Source organism: Ranitomeya imitator, chromosome 3, assembly GCF_032444005.1.
Source record: "Ranitomeya imitator isolate aRanImi1 chromosome 3, aRanImi1.pri, whole genome shotgun sequence".
Classification (NCBI taxonomy): Eukaryota; Metazoa; Chordata; class Amphibia; order Anura; family Dendrobatidae; genus Ranitomeya; species Ranitomeya imitator.
The window spans coordinates 754,297,684-754,321,388 of record NC_091284.1 but is presented as its reverse complement, the minus strand read 5'-3'; the positions used below and the strand labels follow the sequence as shown (position 1 = coordinate 754,321,388).

Here is a 23,705-nt window from a genome sequence, read left to right as displayed (position 1 = left end):
AATGACATAGAGGGCCCAAATAAAGCTACTGCCCAGAAGCTTCCACCATCTAAGGACCTCCACCAAGCGGTGTCCTTCTTCCAGCAAGACATGTTACTTACCTACACAGTATGTGACACACACAGGCATCTTTCAGGGTTGTAATGGGATTTCCTAATGACAAAATATTCAGCACATGGCGGTACGGGTACGTTTATTAATGAAGCCTCGTACACACTGAAATTTATGGATCTGTGATTTGTACAGATCTTTCATGTCTCTCCTATTGATTACTACGGGGCCCATGATGTGCTTCCACATGTCCTTGGATTTATAGGTTAAATAGTATAATAGTAGCATGCTCCATTGTTGGATGTATAGGTTAAATAGTATAATAGTAGCATGCTCCATTGTTGGATGTATAGGTTAAATAGTATAATAGTAGCATGCTCCATTGTTGGATTTATAGGTTAAATAGTTTATTAGTAGCATGCTCCATTGTTGGATGTATAGGTTAAATAGTATAATAGTAGCATGCTCCATTGTTGGATGTATAGGTTAAATAGTATAATAGTAGCATGCTCCATTGTTGGATTTATAGGTTAAATAGTTTATTAGTAGCATGCTCCATTGTTGGATTTATAGGTTAAATAGTTTATTAGTAGCATGCTCCATTGTTGGATGTATAGGTTAAATAGTTTATTAGTAGCATGCTCCATTGTTGGATTTATAGGTTAAATAGTATAATAGTAGCATGCTCCATTGTTGGATTTATAGGTTAAATAGTTTATTAGTAGCATGCTCCATTGTTGGATGTATAGGTTAAATAGTATAATAGTAGCATGCTCCATTGTTGGATTTATAGGTTAAATAGTATAATAGTAGCATGCTCCATTGTTGGATTTATAGGTTAAATAGTATAATAGTAGCATGCTCCATTGTTGGATTTATAGGTTAAATAGTTTATTAGTAGCATGCTCCATTGTTGGATTTATAGGTTAAATAGTATAATAGTAGCATGCTCCATTGTTGGATTTATAGGTTAAATAGTATAATAGTAGCATGCTCCATTGTTGGATTTATAGGTTAAATAGTATAATAGTAGCATACTCCATTGTTGGATGTATAGGTTAAATAGTATAATAGTAGCATGCTCCATTGTTGGATGTATAGGTTAAATAGTTTATTAGTAGCATGCTCCATTGTTGGATGTATAGGTTAAATAGTTTATTAGTAGCATGCTCCATTGTTGGATTTATAGGTTAAATAGTTTATTAGTAGCATGCTCCATTGTTGGATTTATAGGTTAAATAGTTTATTAGTAGCATGCTCCATTGTTGGATTTATAGGTTAAATAGTATAATAGTAGCATGCTCCATTGTTGGATGTATAGGTTAAATAGTTTATTAGTAGCATGCTCCATATTATATATATATATTATATATTGTTCCATAGTTCTCTGCTGGCAGTTCTTCTGGAGGTAAATACGATGCCGAGATAGAGGCACCCTGCAGCAGCAGCAGAGCCTACAGGCCTGCATTATGGACCTGGGAAAGTACTGGCTCTGTCACTTTAAATATACACTGGATCTAAACTCTGTGTAGCAAATATTCCCAGAGCTTTTCCTTCAGAAAACGTCATGTCATCACACATGCAAAACCTTTTGCAGGCAGTTTTTAATTTGTTGCATTGTTTTTCCTCCATGATTGGCAGTGTTGAGAAATGGTTTATTTTCGCTTTGTTGGGGTAATAAAATGCATAAATAATACCTATAAAAAGCCTTTTGTTTATGGGAAGTAATATATTCCAGGTCAATCACTGCATAGCATAGAACTTTATAAAACCAAAAACCACTCTTCAGTTAAATAAACAATAATAATGCTCTTCATATGTAACACTGAAGGCTACAATGTATTCCTATCTGTATTCCTGGCCACTACCAGGGTCCTGGGGCAGTTTCTGCTGGATCTCTGCTGCTGTACTGGTGCTCAGCAGAGACCTGACTGTGCCCCTGATACAGATGAGCTGTGTATTCCCTGCAGGATCACACTGAGATCTGGAGGGATCCTGTACCCCAGTGACCGGCACTGATCCTCTTCGCTTCCCCGTGTTTCTCCTGCGCCCGCTCTGCTGCTGCTGATTGTTTCCTTCTTCCCAGACACAATGTGGCCACCGTGGTCACTGCCCGGGCTGCTGCAGAACATCACTAGTGAATAAAGTGACTCTTGTGCCAGGGATATTACTGACATGCAGAAATAACACCGAAATGTGGGGGGAATGGAAGAAATAGTAGATGAGATGTGAGCCTTGTGTCTCTGTTACAGGTCCTGTGGTGCTGAGCACCCCTGCCCAGCTCATTGCACCCATTGTGGTGGCTAAGGGCACCCTGTCCATCACCACCACGGAGATCTACTTCGAGGTGGATGAAGAAGATCTCAGCTTTAAGAAGATCGATCCCAAAGTAAGGAATTACTGTATACTGCGTGTTTTATCCACGAGTGAAGTTAGCAGAATGTGCAGATAGAGCCAGATCTGTAGATATATTTATGTCATAGAGAGATACATGTGTAGATGGATATTTTAAATATGTAGATGTATACATAGATAATAGATAAATATGATAGATGTATAGCTATAAATATTTTAGATAGACATATGGATAGTGTATAGATATGTAGATAAATGTGTATGTGTATATAGAGAGATATTAGATAGACCTGTAGAGTGTATAAATAGATATTAGATAACATAGAAAATAGATGTAGATATAAATATTTTAGACATGTTGATATTGTATAGATAAATATGTAGATAAATGTGTGTGTAGGTATATATAGAGAGAAACCTATACAGTGTATAAATACATGGATATTGTAGATAATAGAAAATAGATGTATAGATATAAATATTTGACATGTAGTAGATATTGTATATATAGATATGTAGATAGATGTGTGTGTATGTATATATAGAGAGAGAAACAGAGAGGTTTTAGGTTGAGTGTATAAATAGATATAGATATTAGATGGATAATAGAAAACAGATGTATAGATGTTTTAGATAGACATGTAGATGTTGTATAGATAGATGTGTAGAATGTAGAGATTGATATATAGATAGCTAGTTTAGATATAGTTATGTAGATAGAGCTAGAAAAACATAAGCCATACTTGTCATGCAAAATTGAATGCAAAGTTCCCAAGGTTGTCACCAGAACCTCTTATATACAAATAAAAAAAATAAGAAATGTTACAGATTTTATAAATGAAGAAGATAAATATTCTAGAGATCGAAATATATGGAATTATAATATAAATAAATATGAAGGAGACAGACATGTATATATGAGAGAAATAGATTCGAACACTGTGCTGACACCTTTGTGGTGTTTCTATTCTTTCTTCGCCCCGGTCCCCGCTGTAGATTCCCCGCGTGTTTCTGTGTGTTCCTGTCCTTCCTCCCCCTTTTCTGATCGCTGGTGACATTGTCTGGTCCTCCTCCTCCTCCTCCTCAGCCTTCCTGACACGTAAAGGAGCAGAAATGCCATTCACCTGATTTGATCGCATACATTTTTTACCCGGAGGTGACAAGAAATCTAATAATCCAAAACCATTTATTGACCTTAAGATCCGGGAATATTTTACGAAAATGCTAAATCTATCCCTGATCATTGTGAGATCTCCTGTGCGATATTTATTTATATTTAATTTAGCTGAACTATAATAAAGGTTTATTATCAGCGACAATAACTGAAAATATCCCTTCTCTGTTCTTACCCGATTATTCATTGTTTTTATTTATCATTACCCTAATAATACATTTATTTTTGTTGTGATTTTATTAAATATATGTCAGAGGATTATCCAAATTTATGTAATAATTACATGTGAATACTGAACAATAATATAAATTAATAATTGTAGAGAATCATGTATCCAAAGAAAAAAAAAACGCAGAAATATGTATGTGTAGAAAAGAACTAAAGCGAAGAAATAGGGAAAGTATTATTAGATCTAATTTAACTGAAGGAAAACGATATTGGCAAATAAAATGTGAAAATCATAATTTGGTACAAATAATGTAGAGTAACTTTTTCATTTTTAGATTTAATTTTATAATAGAAATGTCAGTATATTTAAGCAAGTATGAAAAATATATAAAATAAAAATACAAAACTAATCTAAGAATGTGAAATATAAATGTGTAGGAAAAAATAGAAATGTTTTGGGTTTTTTTTAAAAGACGGGTGTGAATAATAACTTATTCTAAATGTGTTCAGATCCGAATTATCCGTGAATAATCTGAATAACCGGACAGATTTCGGTGCCTTCCTGGAGTGTAATCTCGATGATTAGAACAGCTCGAGTCTCTCCTACATCGATAGAAAATGGTTCCTTTCGTTTAATATTTTTTCTTTATAACCCAGCATATGTTAATGACAACCAGCAGCAAAAAAAATAAATTTTCCGTAAATTTATTAATTGTAATTAAATTAAAATCTCGATCACAGAAGTCATTATCCAGTGTATCTCAAGTGCATTTTCAAATAGATAGAATTCCAAGCGCCAACATCGAAGCCCAGAAAAAAAAAAATCAAATTTCATTTGAATATTTTTTTTTTTAAATAACATTTCAAGTAATATTGCCGGAATGTCGGGTGTAGAACAGAGCAAATGTAAACTTCAGAGTTCGGACTGTTCCCAATACAAAGCAGCCAGCGACCTCCGAGCAGACCCCAAATCCACGGCCGGGAGCATCCAACACGGCACAACACAAGCTCACAGACAGTCACAGGGTGGAGGACTACTACTCCCAGCATTGGCCACATCCTTCTAGAATGAAGAACAGCAAAGGTCTGGAGAATCCCAAGGCTGGGAAAGGGTCCCAGGCGGGGGCTGGCATGGTGGGCGCTCAGAGCTTCTCCAGGCTCTTGGGGTTGGTGAGGATCTCCCGGGCCAGCCTCCACGTCTGCTTGGCCGCGTTCTCCAGGGCAGAGTGGGGCTTGCCCTGGAACAGGTCCAGGTTGGGCAGGAAGTAGTGCGGGCAGCGGCGGCACTGCAGGCAGGAGATGAGCTGCAGCAGGATGCCGTTCAGCCGGTCCCCCAGGCACGCCTCGTCCCAGTCCGACTCCCGCGGGTGCTTCTCGCACTCGTAGGACACCAGGGTCTTCATGTGGTAGTTGTTGAGCGGCTGGCCGGGCAGCTCCAGGTGGCGGTCCCGCAGGGTCTTGAGCACGGACAGGCATTTCTTCCTGCAGCCCCCCAGCTGGAGCCGGTTCTCCGCCTCGGCGAACTGCAGCACCCAGGCGTCGCTCTCCGCCGAGCTCTGCTTGCCGGCCAGGGTATGGCACTCCTTGGAGAGCAGGTTGAAGCCCTCCGCCTTCACCTCGGCCACCCGGTTGGGCCCGGGCCAGGGGATGTGGGGCAGGGGCCAGTGGGCCGCGCTGCGGGGCCAGATGCCCGTGCACTTGAAGGCCGGCGTGATCTGCACCACGTAGCGGTCCCGGATCCGCAGCTTCACCTCGCTGGTGTCCGCCACCATCTTCACCACGTCCCGGTAGCTGCACTTGTCCACCGCCTGGGCCACCAGGGTCTGGAAGCGGGAGCGGATCTTGCGGGCGGACAGGTACCCGGAGGCGGTGATGAACTCCACCCAGAGGGACATGCTCCTCTTGCGGCCGTCGCTCAGCTTCAGCACCGCGCAGCCGGGCAGCGAGCCGTCGTCTACGAAGTTGAAGACCCCCATCTGGTTGAGGTAGAGGACCACCTCGAACTCGGTGGGCGAGATGACCTCCAGCCCCTCGTAGCGGTTGTCCATCTCGTTGAGGGAGCTGATGAAGCGCGGCTCCTGCACCTCCACCTCCTTCAGCACGTCGGACACCACCTTGCACACCTCGCGGATGCTCTTGGAGATGGCCGCCTTCCGGCTCTGGCACTTCTCGGTGTAGTACTTGTTCAGGTGGTACACCAGCTTGGCCTGCGCCGCGATCATGTTGGGGCAGAGATCCGGGTTGTACACCGGAGTCTCGCAGTAAGCCGACGGATCCAAGGCGGCGGCGGGAGCGGGAGCCAACTCTGAGGACGGACGGGCGGGCGGAGAGACTAGCGGCGCGCAGGAGCGGGCATGGGGGGCTGCAGGGACCCTCCTCCGCCCAGCGGTGAGGCCAGGGCAGGGTGCAGACGTGTATAGCGCCCTGGCCCTCACTGTGCACTGGATATACCGCGGCCCCACACCGGGAGCTAGTGTAGGGCAGGGCCAGGACCCGGCCAATCACCAGCGGCCCCGCCCCCACCGGGAGCCCGAGCGGCCCCCTCCCCACATGTGGCACCGGGACCGTGGAGGCGGGGGCAGTGTGGACCCCGGGATATAGATATATATATATACTGTGTGTGTGTGCATATATAGAGAGATATCTATAGAACTAAAAACCCAATGCTACAGGTGCAGAGCCTTCTCCGCACATCCTCGCCCCGTGCATGGATGTCAGTGTGTGCACAGGGAACAGCACACGGAGTAACACTGTACACACACAGCAGTCGGTAATAAACTATATATCTATATGTATATATATATATATATATACATATACACCCACCCCAGATGTCAGTGTGTGCGCAGGGAACAGCACACGGAGTAACACTGGATACACACAGCAGTCAGTAATAAACTATATATATATACATATACATACACCCACCCCAGATGTCAGTGTGTGCACAGGGAACAGCACACGGAGTAACACTGTATACACACAGCAGTCAGTAATAAACTATATATATATACATATACATACACCCACCCCAGATGTCAGTGTGTGCACAGGGAACAGCACACGGAGTAACACTGTACACACACAGCAGTCGGTAATAAACTATATATCTATATGTATATATATATATATATATACATATACACCCACCCCAGATGTCAGTGTGTGCGCAGGGAACAGCACACGGAGTAACACTGGATACACACAGCAGTCAGTAATAAACTATATATATATACATATACATACACCCACCCCAGATGTCAGTGTGTGCGCAGGGAACAGCACACGGAGTAACACTGTATACACACAGCAGTCAGTAATAAACTATATATATATACATATACATACACCCACCCCAGATGTCAGTGTGTGCGCAGGGAACAGCACACGGAGTAACACTGTATACACACAGCAGTCAGTAATAAACTATATATATATACATATACATACACCCACCCCAGATGTCAGTGTGTGCACAGGGAACAGCACACGGAGTAACACTGGATACACACAGCAGTCGGTAATAAACTATATATATATATGTATATACATATATACCCACCCCAGATGTCAGGGACAGGTCTGAGGGCCATGTATTTACACTCACACGTCCCTGCACACTATATACTGTGTATTTACACTCTCACACACGTCCCTGCACACTATATACTGTGTATTTACACTCACACATGTCCCTGCACACTATATACTGTGTATTTACACTCACACACGTCCCTGCACACTATATACTGTGTATTTACACTCACACACACGTCCCTGCACACTATATACTGTGTATTTACACTCACACACACGTCCCTGCACACTATATACTGTGTATTTACACTCACACACGTCCCTGCACACTATATACTGTGTATTTGCACTCACACACGTCCCTGCACACTATATACTGTGTATTTACACTCACACACACGTCCCTGCACACTATATACTGTGTATTTACACTCACACACACGTCCCTGCACACTATATACTGTGTATTTACACTCACACACGTCCCTGCACACTATATACTGTGTATTTACACTCACACACGTCCCTGCACACTATATACTGTGTATTTACACTCACACATGTCCCTGCACACTATATACTGTGTATTTACACTCACACATGTCCCTGCACACTATATACTGTGTATTTACACTCACACACGTCCCTGCACACTATATACTGTGTATTTACACTCACACACGTCCCTGCACACTATATACTGTGTATTTACACTCACACACACGTCCCTGCACACTATATACTGTGTATTTACACTCACACACACGTCCCTGCACACTATATACTGTGTATTTGCACTCACACACGTCCCTGCACACTATATACTGTGTATTTACACTCACACACGTCCCTGCACACTATATACTGTGTATTTACACTCACACACGTCCCTGCACACTATATACTGTGTATTTACACTCACACACACGTCCCTGCACACTATATACTGTGTATTTACACTCACACACACGTCCCTGCACACTATATACTGTGTATTTACACTCACACACGTCCCTGCACACTATATACTGTGTATTTGCACTCACACACGTCCCTGCACACTATATACTGTGTATTTACACTCACACACACGTCCCTGCACACTATATACTGTGTATTTACACTCACACACACGTCCCTGCACACTATATACTGTGTATTTACTCACACACACGTCCCTGCACACTATATACTGTGTATTTACACTCACACACGTCCCTGCACACTATATACTGTGTATTTACACTCACACACGTCCCTGCACACTATATACTGTGTATTTACACTCACACACGTCCCTGCACACTATATACTGTGTATTTACACTCACACACGTCCCTGCACACTATATACTGTGTATTTACACTCACACACACGTCCCTGCACACTATATACTGTGTATTTACACTCACACACACGTCCCTGCACACTATATACTGTGTATTTACACTCACACACGTCCCTGCACACTATATACTGTGTATTTGCACTCACACACGTCCCTGCACACTATATACTGTGTATTTACACTCACACACACGTCCCTGCACACTATATACTGTGTATTTACACTCACACACACGTCCCTGCACACTATATACTGTGTATTTACACTCACACACGTCCCTGCACACTATATACTGTGTATTTACACTCACACACACGTCCCTGCACACTATATACTGTGTATTTACACTCACACACGTCCCTGCACACTATATACTGTGTATTTGCACTCACACACGTCCCTGCACACTATATACTGTGTATTTACACTCACACACACGTCCCTGCACACTATATACTGTGTATTTACACTCACACACACGTCCCTGCACACTATATACTGTGTATTTACACTCACACACGTCCCTGCACACTATATACTGTGTATTTACACTCACACACGTCCCTGCACACTATATACTGTGTATTTACACTCACACATGTCCCTGCACACTATATACTGTGTATTTACACTCACACATGTCCCTGCACACTATATACTGTGTATTTACACTCACACACGTCCCTGCACACTATATACTGTGTATTTACACTCACACACGTCCCTGCACACTATATACTGTGTATTTACACTCACACACACGTCCCTGCACACTATATACTGTGTATTTACACTCACACACACGTCCCTGCACACTATATACTGTGTATTTACACTCACACACGTCCCTGCACACTATATACTGTGTATTTGCACTCACACACGTCCCTGCACACTATATACTGTGTATTTACACTCACACACACGTCCCTGCACACTATATACTGTGTATTTACACTCACACACACGTCCCTGCACACTATATACTGTGTATTTACACTCACACACGTCCCTGCACACTATATACTGTGTATTTACACTCACACACGTCCCTGCACACTATATACTGTGTATTTACACTCACACATGTCCCTGCACACTATATACTGTGTATTTACACTCACACATGTCCCTGCACACTATATACTGTGTATTTACACTCACACACGTCCCTGCACACTATATACTGTGTATTTACACTCACACACGTCCCTGCACACTATATACTGTGTATTTACACTCACACACACGTCCCTGCACACTATATACTGTGTATTTACACTCACACACACGTCCCTGCACACTATATACTGTGTATTTGCACTCACACACGTCCCTGCACACTATATACTGTGTATTTACACTCACACACGTCCCTGCACACTATATACTGTGTATTTACACTCACACACGTCCCTGCACACTATATACTGTGTATTTACACTCACACACACGTCCCTGCACACTATATACTGTGTATTTACACTCACACACACGTCCCTGCACACTATATACTGTGTATTTACACTCACACACGTCCCTGCACACTATATACTGTGTATTTGCACTCACACACGTCCCTGCACACTATATACTGTGTATTTACACTCACACACACGTCCCTGCACACTATATACTGTGTATTTACACTCACACACACGTCCCTGCACACTATATACTGTGTATTTACACTCACACACGTCCCTGCACACTATATACTGTGTATTTACACTCACACACGTCCCTGCACACTATATACTGTGTATTTACACTCACACATGTCCCTGCACACTATATACTGTGTATTTACACTCACACATGTCCCTGCACACTATATACTGTGTATTTACACTCACACACGTCCCTGCACACTATATACTGTGTATTTACACTCACACACGTCCCTGCACACTATATACTGTGTATTTACACTCACACACACGTCCCTGCACACTATATACTGTGTATTTACACTCACACACACGTCCCTGCACACTATATACTGTGTATTTGCACTCACACACGTCCCTGCACACTATATACTGTGTATTTACACTCACACACGTCCCTGCACACTATATACTGTGTATTTACACTCACACACGTCCCTGCACACTATATACTGTGTATTTACACTCACACATGTCCCTGCACACTATATACTGTGTATTTGCACTCACACACGTTCCTGCACACTATATACTGTGTATTTACACTCACACATGTCCCTGCACACTATATACTGTGTATTTACACTCACACATGTCCCTGCACACTATATACTGTGTATTTACACTCACACATGTCCCTGCACACTATATACTGTGTATTTGCACTCACACACGTCCCTGCACACTATATACTGTGTATTTACACTCACACACGTCCCTGCACACTATATACTGTGTATTTACACTCACACATGTCCCTGCACACTATATACTGTGTATTTACACTCACACATGTCCCTGCACACTATATACTGTGTATTTACACTCACACACGTCCCTGCACACTATATACTGTGTATTTACACTCACACGTCCCTGCACACTATATACTGTGTATTTACACTCACACGTCCCTGCACACTATATACTGTGTATTTACACTCACACACGTCCCTGCACACTATATACTGTGTATTTACACTCACACGTCCCTGCACACTATATACTGTGTATTTACACTCACACACGTCCCTGCACACTATATACTGTGTATTTACACACACACGTCCCTGCACACTACTGTGTATTTACACTCACACACGTCCCTGCACACTATATACTGTGTATTTACACTCACACGTCCCTGCACACTATATACTGTGTATTTACACTCACACGTCCCTGCACACTATATACTGTGTATTTACACTCACACACGTCCCTGCACACTATATACTGTGTATTTACACACACACGTCCCTGCACATTATATACTGTGTATTTACACTCACACACGTCCCTGCACACTATATACTGTGTATTTACACTCATACACACGTCCCTGCACACTATATACTGTGTATTTACACTCACGTGTCCCTGCACACTATATACTGTGTATTTACACTCAGACGTGTCCCTGCACACTATATACTGTGTATTTACACTCACACACGTCCCTGCACACTATATACTGTGTATTTACACTCGCACACGTCCCTGCACACTATATACTGTGTATTTACACTCACACACGTCCCTGCACACTATATACTGTGTATTTACACTCGCACACGTCCCTGCACACTATATACTGTGTATTTACACTCACACACGTCCCTGCACACTATATACTGTGTATTTACACTCGCACACGTCCCTGCACACTATATACTGTGTATTTACTCGCACACGTCCCTGCACACTATATACTGTGTATTTACACTCGCACACGTCCCTGCACACTATATACTGTGTATTTGCACTCGCACATGTCCCTGCACACTATATACTGTGTATTTGCACTCACATATGTCTCTGCACACTATATACTGTGTATTTACACTCACACACGTCCCTGCACACTATGTACTGTGTATTTGCACTCGCACATGTCCCTGCACACTATATACTGTGTATTTACACTCGCACACGTCCCTGCACACTATATACTGTGTATTTACACTCGCACACGTCCCTGCACACTATATACTGTGTATTTGCACTCACGTGTCCCTGCACACTATATACTGTGTATTTACACTCGTACACGTCCCTGCACACTATATACTGTGTATTTACACTCGCACACACGTCCCTGCACACTATATACTGTGTATTTACACTCGCACACACGTCCCTGCACACTATATACTGTGTATTTGCACTCACACACGTCCCTGCACACTATATACTGTGTATTTGCACTCACACACGTCCCTGCACACTATATACTGTGTATTTGCACTCACACACGTCCCTGCACACTATATACTGTGTATTTGCACTCACACACGTCCCTGCGCACTATATACTGTGTATTTGCACTCACACACACGTCCCTGCACACTATATACTGTGTATTTACACTCGCACACACGTCCCTGCACACTATATACTGTGTATTTACACTCACACACGTCCCTGCACACTATATACTGTGTATTTACACTCACACACGTCCCTGCACACTATATACTGTGTATTTGCACTCACACACGTCCCTGCACACTATATACTGTGTATTTGCACTCACACACGTCCCTGCACACTATATACTGTGTATTTGCACTCACACACGTCCCTGCACACTATATACTGTGTATTTACACTCGCACACACGTCCCTGCACACTATATACTGTGTATTTACACTCGCACACACGTCCCTGCACACTATATACTGTGTATTTACACTCGCACACACGTCCCTGCACACTATATACTGTGTATTTGCACTCACACACGTCCCTGCACACTATATACTGTGTATTTGCACTCACACACGTCCCTGCACACTATATACTGTGTATTTGCACTCACACACGTCCCTGCGCACTATATACTGTGTATTTGCACTCACACACGTCCCTGCGCACTATATACTGTGTATTTGCACTCACACACACGTCCCTGCACACTATATACTGTGTATTTACACTCGCACACACGTCCCTGCACACTATATACTGTGTATTTACACTCACACACGTCCCTGCACACTATATACTGTGTATTTACACTCACACACGTCCCTGCACACTATATACTGTGTATTTGCACTCACACACGTCCCTGCGCACTATATACTGTGTATTTGCACTCACACACGTCCCTGCGCACTATATACTGTGTATTTGCACTCACACACGTCCCTGCGCACTATATACTGTGTATTTGCACTCACACACGTCCCTGCGCACTATATACTGTGTATTTGCACTCACACACGTCCCTGCGCACTATATACTGTGTATTTGCACTCACACACGTCCCTGCGCACTATATACTGTGTATTTGCACTCACACACGTCCCTGCACACTATATACTGTGTATTTGCACTCACACACGTCCCTGCACACTATATACTGTGTGTGTCGGTGCATATGTAAGCTATGACCCTTCCCGGCGGCTGTAGCTGGCTCTGTCCGTGTGTAGGAGCAGCAGTGCTCGGCATCACACCCGCACCGGCCTCTGCTGCTCTGACTTGCAGGACCCGACCACCTCCCGCTCACACTGCGCCGCCGTCTCCTAGCAACCAGCAGCGGCTCTTAACCCTATCATGTTGTGATGCCAGTAGCCATAGACCGGTGTGTATACCTGCAGGTGTGACGTCACGTGTGCGCCTGATCATCTGCTGCGCCCTGTGTATATACAAACACTATAGAGCATGTGGAGGCGTGGCTTACATCAGCCAATCCGATCAGGGCTTCATTGTGCTCCTGCGCTGCAGCAGTGACAGCCGATTTCTGATTGGTTGCTCTGGGTCGGTTCTTGCTCTGGCATTGTACTACAGCTGGTCATCACCCAATGTGACCTGTTGCACGCACTCTGATGGCCCACCATTTACTCCTCCAAGTTGTTGGGGGGTTTTCACTTTTTTTCTCCACTTTTTTCATTTTTTTTTTATAAGTAGATATTTGTAGTTTTTTTTTTTATAATTACACTTATTGGCATATTGGTTTGTTCTTCAGGTGCACATGTTGGGGGTTATACTTATTTTTATGTTGTGCACTTTATAATGTAGCAGAAATTACTACACCATAAACACAACTCATCAAATGGCAGAAATATACATCTGTATTAACTCCTTTATTCTGATGCAGAATTGTAAAACTCACAGCTATGTTTTTAGTAGCTTTACCCTATAAAAATTCTAATATATATAGTTTCTATAGAATATATTTATCTACAGAATTTACAGAATTATAATATATCTATTTATATGCATGAATTTTGGTATGCCTAACTTATATATATATATATAATTTTAGTAGCATTGTTAATCAGTAAAAATTATAATATCTTGTGTATTTGTATATCTTATGTAAATACATATATCACTATAATATATTAAAAAATTTATATTTTATATATACAGTATATATGTATATATAATTTTATTACTATATATATATATATATATATATATATATATATGTATATATATATATATATATGGTACTGATAAAAATCAGTGTAATCTAGTGCAGGATGTGTGTTCCTCGGAGTGCCGACGTTCCTCTAGTGATCGCCTGGTGAAAAGTTGCCTGCAAAATTTGAAATCTGTAATTCAACTGCCTGGAGCCAATTTTGCTTGGTTGCTTAGCAACTCCTCCATTATAGCTCCGCAAATGTCATATGAAGTCATTTTATGAAATAGAAAACAAATGGGAAGAAAGGGCTCCCAGGCCATTTTTTTTTTGCATATTGTGTTTATATAAAGGACACTTTCATTGCAGATCATACGATGCAGGAGGCTGAAATAAACTGATCGTATGAACCTTAATATAAAAATTGGGGCGGTAAAAATGAAGCAATTTGTTTTATTTGTTTTATTCTTACAAATTGCAATTTATGAGTGTGTGTATATATATATATATATATATATATATATATAATGTGTGTGTGTATATAAACATATGTATAAATATTCTGTATAAATTAGATGCACGAATACTTCACTATTAGTGCAGCACAAAGGCGTCTCCCCCTCTTTACCACGGCCTCAGAACGGGAATAATTAACGTGTTGTGCTCATAACCTGGTAAAGAGCTGCCTTGGCATAGTAGAAAAGGAAACAATTTTCCAAGACAGGGGCAGCAAAGGTCAATTATGTAGACAGGAATAGATTAAGAAAGGAGAGTTTTGCATGAGGGGGAACTGTGACTTGTTCTGCGGCCTCACAATACCAAGAACAATTCATTTTAACCTCATTAAGATGATTATAGCGCATGAATGGCGAAATACTTATGTTTTTACCTGATTATCAGAATACTTTACGCAAATCTTAGATCCGTTTGTGTAAGTTAGCTATTAGAAATATACTGGAGGTATAATCTTCTGGTCATTTTACATTTAGACTAAAATATTCAGTAATCATTTTAGCACTTGGTAATAATTCATTTTTGTTATCTTTTTCTCAGTAAAATTATTTTATAATGAATAACTTGTTCAACTTTGTGCTTTTTATTTCTATTGCTTTTGCATTCTACTTTATACAATTTGCTATACCATTGATGCATGACCTATATCGTACACTCTTGAGTTCCCCCTTATCCTGCATCTGCGAGTATATAATTTAGCCATAGGCGTCTGTGGTCCTCATGGTGCTCCGTATAGCAGGCAGCAGCCATATGTGTGTAAATGACAACAACAAAAAGTCTAAATATTTATTTATTTTCGTTTTCAGATGACTAATTTTGTTGTGCCTCCAGACAGTGCAATAAAAAATAAATAAAACTAATTAATTGCTTCTCTTTTTTTTTTTTTTCAAAGCGTTTTCATTTCTCACTTGCAATATGGAATGGTTGTCAGCTTTTGTGATAAATGAGTGTCCTTCATTTACATAGATTTCCCATTAACACAAAAATAATTTTTTGATTTGAATGTGGACTGGTTTGCATAATAGAAAATCTCAAGTGCAAGAAAACTCATTATAATATGTTTGTGTGTGTGTGTGTGTGTATATATATATATATATATATATATATATATATATATATATACTAAAAAAAAGGAAAAGCAGCGGTGTGGGCACGCCGTTCAGGCATTAAAGTCCACTTTTTTTCAATTATTTTGTGCTGCTTTTCCTTTTTTTTACGTTTATTACTTTTTGACCATTGGATTGCTGGTCGGAAAAGCTCTGCATGCCTTGTAAGGTAGTAATTTGATGCTGTTCCAATTTTTTCACTATATATATATATATATATATATATATATATATATATATAGTAATATACACGCACATATATATTACACACATAATTATATATATATATATACACACACACATTTGTGTATATATGTATGTGTGCGTATATATATATATTTATATTTATATATATATATATATATATATATATATATATATATACAATTTAAAAACATACATAAGTGTGTCTATATAATATGACAACCCTGATATATTTCTATATTATATATTTTTTATCTTCTTTAAATTAAAGTACATTATGTTTTCAATTTCCCAGGCAGTATTTAAGAAATTATTACCATTAACAGAATCTTTATTTGTAGAGATCATATTTTGATAATTATGTTAATTTGTTCCACATGTCCTTTGTTTTTGTTTTTTTTATTCTACAGCATAGAGTTAGAAAGTGACAGAACATTAGTGTTTCTGTGCCATATGCCTTAGTAGATATATTTATCTATCGGACATCCCACTTGAACCCCTCTTACTGCACTAGAACTAGACAATGGTTACTTAAATCCGTTTTTTTATTTTTTTGCTACTTTTCGGAGGCTTGGGACACAGTGGGTGCCAGCTGTCAGAGCTCAGCTAATGATGACAAATGCCCTTCTAGATGCAGATTGTAGTGTTTGCAGGCTGTTCTCAAAGTCTGCCAGATTACCTTCCCTCAGATAGTAATTTAACCTTGTAAACTCTTATGTCACACACACAATCAGGTTTCTTCAAGGAGCAAAAATATTTATTTATTTATTTGTTTTAAAAAAACACCATGAATCGTGTTCTTTTTATGGACTCGATAAACCAAAACACATTTTGATCAGGAATATTGGTTAATAATAAACGTGCAAAGCTTTTTTTTACTATTTTTTTTTTATTTATTTTTACTGTTCATTTTATTTAAAAAATGAAGTCTACTTCCCGCCTCCTAAAGGGACAGGCATGGCAACAAAAGGGTTAATATGTGATTTTGATCTTCCATAATTCCCCAGATTTGGTAATAAACGATCCAGTGATTTTTTATTTTTTTTTCTCATTCTTTTTTTTTGTGTCCCGGAGAGCAATCTGCATTTAGTTGCTTGAATGGCTATCAAATCAAGTCCAGAGCGCACACAATGGAGGCCCCTTTTCATGTTTGGTTTTGCCCCATCTGTGTCATCTGGTGGTTTATGCATTAGGAGGTGTTGCCACATGAATCCAAATGTGCCAGGCGGTTGTTTTATGGACTCGCTCTCAGCAAGAAGGAGTTTATAAGTTGTCCACGCCATTGTCTGCCACTCCCAGCTGACATGTGTACATTCTGCTCACCATATTTGCTGGGTAATAATAACTAATGAAGCCTGGAACACTCCTTGTTCACAGTGATTTAATCTGTTCCTTTCTTTGTAGGTCTGCGGAATGTCCACTTGACACTCATTAGTTGGCGCATGTCTTGCCTTTTCCCTATTGTCTATCCCTGGCTTTTATGGCCAAACTTTTCATGTAGACCAAACTTTTTTTTTTTTTTTTTTCATAAATCAGTGCCTATAAGCCTGATAATGATGATACTGTTTCTATCATTTTTTTTTATAATTCATTTATTTTTTATTAGTATTTTACTTTTATGGTCCGGTCCCTACATGGTTTCAGTTTTATTTTCCACTGCATTTTTTTGTGTGGAAAACCTGCTGCGTTTAACCGTCCAAGCATATGATTTTATGAAAACTAAAAGGTGCTGCTGAATTGTGCGCTTTGTGGTGCGTTTTTTTTTTTTATCTAAAGGCTCTGAAAAAAAAAACACATAAAATACAAAGTGACATAACCCAGTTACTTATTTAATTGTAGAATGGAAACTTTTCTGTACTAAAACGCATTGGCAAAAAAAAGTGGCTCCAAATCTGCATCCAAAATGGATCAAATAAAATGGAAAAACTCAACAAAAGAAAACCAAGAATAAAAAAAAATGCATTATTGCCTATTATGATGAAACCTGCAGAAAACGTGGCCTTATTCTTCTCACAGTGACCATTCTGTTGTTGAATTTTTTTTTCCAAATATGTGAAAATATAAAAAACAAAAATATTAAAGGGGTTATTCTGCAAAAAAAAAAAAATATTATGGACAGGTTTTAAAATACATCAAATTAAGCGATTAATATTTATTAAAAAATATTTGTCTTGAGATGGCTCACTTTAGGGTCGGTGTTAGGGCCCTCATGACTGATTACTTTGCCCACATGCGTGGTTCATCTGGTTGGACAAGCGCCTGCTCGATGCTGCCGACTAATCCTTAGGGTAAGTTCACACAGGGCGGTTTTGCTGCTTTTTTTTCTGCAGCAAAACTTGATCTTGGCAGGAAAGAAGCTGCGTCAAAAACGCAGGTTTAGATGCGTTTTTGGTGCATATTTGTTGTTTGTTGTTGTTTGGTTTTTTTTCTCTTTGTCCATGCTAATGTCCTTGGATTTTCAGCAGCAAAAATGCAGCAAATAATGATACCTGCGTTTTTGCTGCGTTTTTTTCAACATTTAAGCCAATGGGCGCAAAAACGCTGAAAGAAGTGACATGCGCTATGTCCAAAAAACGCAGCAAAGCACAAAATACTGATCACACAAAAAACCAATGTGTGCATGAGATTTCTGAAATCTCATAGGCTTTGCTGGTACTGTGAAAAGCAGCTGAAAATTAGCATAAAAAAACAGCAAAAAACGACGTGTGGCGGCCATGTGTATTACATATTCTTCTCTGCTTGTCAGAAGGGAACCATTCTCCTCCCCTGGCAAGTGTCGCACTATACATCCCCTTCACTTCTGACAAGTAGAGCAGAAGAATATGTGATATACATGGCCGTATCATAACCAGGGATTAGTGCGCAGCGCCAAAACTGAGCTCGTCAATCCCCAGCAAATGGCGCATGCATGTCCGCTACTGGCATACAGATGTCTCTGGCTAGGGAAAAAAAACTAGGGGGCGCTACCACAGGCGCCAGTGCAAATTATTGAAACACAAAATTAATTTTTCATACATTTTAAATTGCAAAATAATGTATTTTTCCCATCTTTAGTTTATTCTATATCAGATAATTACTTTATTATACCAGGTACAGTTCAGGACCATTCACATCTATTGTGCTGAGAGGTCACGCGAGCGGGGGGCAGTAACGTGTCCACCAAAGTGACACCATTGGAGTTGGCCGTTACTAGCGGATCCTCCCACATCGCTTATCACCCCTATGGACAACACGTCAGATTGCATTTGTGTGAACAGAGATTTATTCGGGGACCCAGACAGCGGCAGTGGAAAATCAGTAAAGAATTGATCATTTTGAGAGGGCTATGACTTAACAAATTTTAACAAAGTGAAATATTATTTCCCGGTCACATTTCCTTTCCGTGCTCTGTGCAGTGATTTCTGCTGGATCTGGTTTTTCTTTTTGGCAGCACAGCATTTCTCTTACATATTTTTGGTACACATTTTGGATGTTTTTGGTAATATAAATTCTCTCAATATAAGTGTAAATTAGACTTGTATTCATGTTCTTTTATTTGCATAGCACAACAGTTTATCTCCAATGGGGCTCTGAATGTAATTTCACTATTTCAAGCCTCCACGAACTTGAGAATTATAATTATACTAGATGGCAGCCCGATTCTAAAGAATCGGGAGTCTAGAATCCATATATACTTTATTTATTCAAATGTAAGAATAATACAATTAATAAATAATAGTAAGAAAGAACAAAAATAATAGGCAGTATATGGAGAAAACACCAAACAAAAGTTCAAAATTGGTGTGAAAATGTCACTGAACCACTTCACAACTAAATATATATAGTTTTGGTAAATGGTATTATCATTTTTTTGACGAAATTCGGCAGGAGCTTGAAGAGCAACGTCACTGCGCCCGCCTCCACGCAGTAGAAACTTGCTGTGAGGTAAAAATTCAAAAATCACACCAAAATGGCGGGCGGAGTGTGTCACAGTACGGCACGTTTCTGATTGGTCGCTCGCAGCAGGCGGCAACCAATCAGACACTGGACACTGTTGACGTCACTTATCTCCGGACATTAGCTCCGGACATTAGCTCCGGACAAAGCCACGGAAGTTGGCAGAAATTGCAGGAAGTAGTATTCTAGGCAATTAATCTCCGGACATTAGCTCCGGACAAAGCCACGGAAGTTGGCACAAATTGCAGGAAGTAGTATTCTAGGCAATTAATCTCCGGACATTAGCTCCGGACATTAGCTCCGGACAAAGCCACGGAAGTTGGCACAAATTGCAGGAAGTAGTATTCTAGGCAATTAATCTCCGGACATTAGCTCCGGACATTAGCTCCGGACAAAGCCACGGAAGTTGGCACAAATTGCAGGAAGTAGTATTCTAGGCAATTATATATTAGATAGAAAGTCTATTAACTTATTTTTCAAGTGGGAGAGGAAACTGAGATATTTGGAGGAAACCCACACAACCATTGGAAAAACATACACACCATGCAGTCTAAAAACCGTACACAAGGAATGACCTTCCCTCTGGTAGAGCCACCGCCAGATGAAGGCGCCCATTGATTCCTAGGGTGGCATGCTTTTGCTCATAGGCGACTGTTGAGATTGCACTGGTATAACACGTAACCGTGGTGCCAGGTACCAAAATGTGCAATTGGACCCAAGTTATCATGGCAGTGAGTTCAGGACTTGTAGCTCTTAAAAATGTCCTGGTCACCACAACCTCTAGTTGTGCTTCCACCAGTGTCGGACTGGGATGCTAAGGGCCCACCTGTAAAATTGACTTGGGGGGCACGTTTCACCTGCATGCAAATATTACAATACCCTCATTCACAAATTTACCTATATCTCTATATAATAATAAACTGGGTAGTTTGGTTAATGAATTATGAGATGCTGTTTGAATCAAGTGAGTTATGCCAAGTACTGCCCATACAGTGGGATTGGGGGCCCAGATCTGCCCAGGGGCCCACCGTGGGTTTCCCCTGTGACCCTATGGGCCAGTCTGAGCCTGGCTTCCACTGTTTTATTTTCTGTCTCTAGGTTTTCAGTTTTCCACATTTGCTTTTACTCAACCTTCCCATGCCAACTGTGTGTCCGCTTTAAAGGGACTCGGTCACCTGAATTTGGAGGGAACAATCTTCTGCCATAGGGGCGGGGTTTTCGAGTGTTTGATTCACCCTTTCCTTACCCGCTGGCTGCATGCTGGCTGCAATATTGGATTGAAGTTCATTCTCTGTCCTCCGTAGTACATGCCTGCACAAGGCAATCTTGCCTTAAGGGGTTTTCTCATTTAGAAAACTCATTTTCAGATTTACTATTCATGACTACCATCCATTAACTGGAGTTGAAGACGTCTGCAGATACATCTCTAGTAGAGATGAGCGAACCTGAACTGTAAGGTTCAGGGTTACTATCGGACACCCAGTGTCTGGTGCTAACCTCCAAGAAGTCCGTTCTCCAGTCCGGGAGGAAAGAGATTGATTGATTCTCCAGATCCACAGTTCATGTCCCCATTGATTTATATGGGGTTTAGGTTTGGATAGAACCCTGGTACCCAAACTGAACTTTGGACTAAAGTTTGGTCGGACTGGACGAACCCAGACTTCCACGGATTTGCGTATCCCTGATCTCTAGCATTGAAGAAACTGGCATGTCAGCACATAGCAAACCATTAGGCTGTGTGCCCACAATCATCTTTTGACACTGTGTATTTTTGTCACACGAAAACCGCAGCATCTTATATTTCCCACAAAGTGGATCGGATTTATAGAAATCTGCCCCCTGTGCTTTTATTTTTGAAACCGTGTAACCTGACCTGCGGTGCATGTTTCAGTTCCACAACATATACCGTACATTTTTCTTGTGGATACAATGAATTTTATGTGCAGATTTTCCCCTTAGACTTGCATTAAATGCAAGAAATCCACAGGTAAAAACACAAATGCATTTTTAGTGCTTTTCCGATGTGGAAACGCATCAAAAACACATGTAATCAGTACATGACTGCATTCGTAAAGAATTGTCAAAGCCAAATCCCAGGAAATCTGAAAATGCACATTTATTTAAAACAGGACACCAAAAAGAGGCAAAAAAAAAAAACAGCTTAAAAAATGCACTAAAAATAAATGTAAAAAAAGTACTAAAACAATGCAAGTAATCTGTACAGAAATGCCGTAGAAAACATTTTATAAGAGATTACAGCAGATTGCATTATTTTTATTATTTTTTTTTTTTATGCTCCGTTCCCACAATGAGTTTTTGGAGAGTTTTTCACGCTGCACATTTGTTGCTGCATCCAAAACGCAGCATCTTATAATTCCAGGAAATTGGATGGGATCTCTAAAAAAAAAAATCTGCTGCCCTCTGTGCTTTTTTTTTTTTTACTGAGTGTAAAGTCATTTGCGGTGCGTGTTTCCAATCCGCAGCATGCCAATTTCTCTTTCGGACAGATTTTTCCCATAGACTTGCATTAGATGCAGAAAATCCACAGGTAAAAAACGCACATGCGCTTAGTTTACGCAGCGGATACGCATCACAAACGCATGTAATCCGCAACCAAATATATAAATAAAGTTTTGATAGCGTTAAAGCCAAATACCAGGAAGTATCAAAAACAAAGCAGCTTTATTTAAAGCTCAAAAGAAGGAGCAAATGGGTTGTTCTGCGCTGTTGTGAAAGAATAGAGAATAGTAAGCTGCTTATTAGTGAAGAATTTTATTAGCCTAATAAACCACTTACTATTGGATTTTCACCCTCCATTCTTTCACAGCAGCGCACAACAACCCATTTGCTCCTTCTTTTCTTCATTCTTCTCCTCGTGGGTCTGCGGCAGCCTCAGCGCTATAGGTGGCACTGTGCACACAACCACATCAGGTGAGCACATATCGTGCATTTCTGTTTGTGTTACCTAGATAAGACCCCATTTGTGCTTTGTCTTTTTCCATCGTTTCCTTTTTTTTAAAATTTTAAAGCATGACGCACCAACTAGAGAGGCAAAAAATCAGCATCAAAAACACGATAAAGCTCATGCTACAAAACGTTATGAAAAAAAAACGCAATTAATATGTGCAGAAATTTGTCAGCATCAAAACTCACCAGTAACTCATCATGGGAACACAGCCTTGCTGTGTTGTGGAATTTTTCATTAGTTTAATGTGGCTAGAAAATATTTTTATATCTATAGAACATCAATAAACACACTTTACGCACACA

The 23,705-nt window shown here is 40.5% G+C and overlaps 2 protein-coding genes across 8 annotated transcripts in view; one reads left to right on the top strand and one right to left on the bottom strand.

The window, feature by feature from the left end:
* Positions 1-23,705, top strand: part of NBEA (neurobeachin) — an 899,093-nt gene that overhangs the window by 649,180 nt on the left and 226,208 nt on the right. For all 7 annotated transcript variants that reach the window (XM_069758980.1, XM_069758976.1, XM_069758974.1 and 4 more), the window contains one exon: positions 2,304-2,440. In XM_069758980.1, coding sequence (XP_069615081.1) covers positions 2,304-2,440 — 137 coding nt within the window. The remainder of the gene's footprint in view (positions 1-2,303; positions 2,441-23,705) is intronic.
* On the bottom strand, positions 4,438-6,202 carry MAB21L1 (mab-21 like 1). The gene has a single exon (XM_069758972.1). The coding sequence runs from the start codon at positions 5,968-5,970 to the stop codon at positions 4,891-4,893; it is 1,080 nt and encodes a 359-aa protein (XP_069615073.1). The 5' UTR covers positions 5,971-6,202; the 3' UTR covers positions 4,438-4,890.

What these genes read in the sequence shown, in the direction of transcription:
- MAB21L1 (XM_069758972.1), bottom strand. Translation starts at nt 5,970, where the DNA reads ATGATCGCGGCGCAGGCCAAGCTGGTGTACCACCTGAACAAGTACTAC.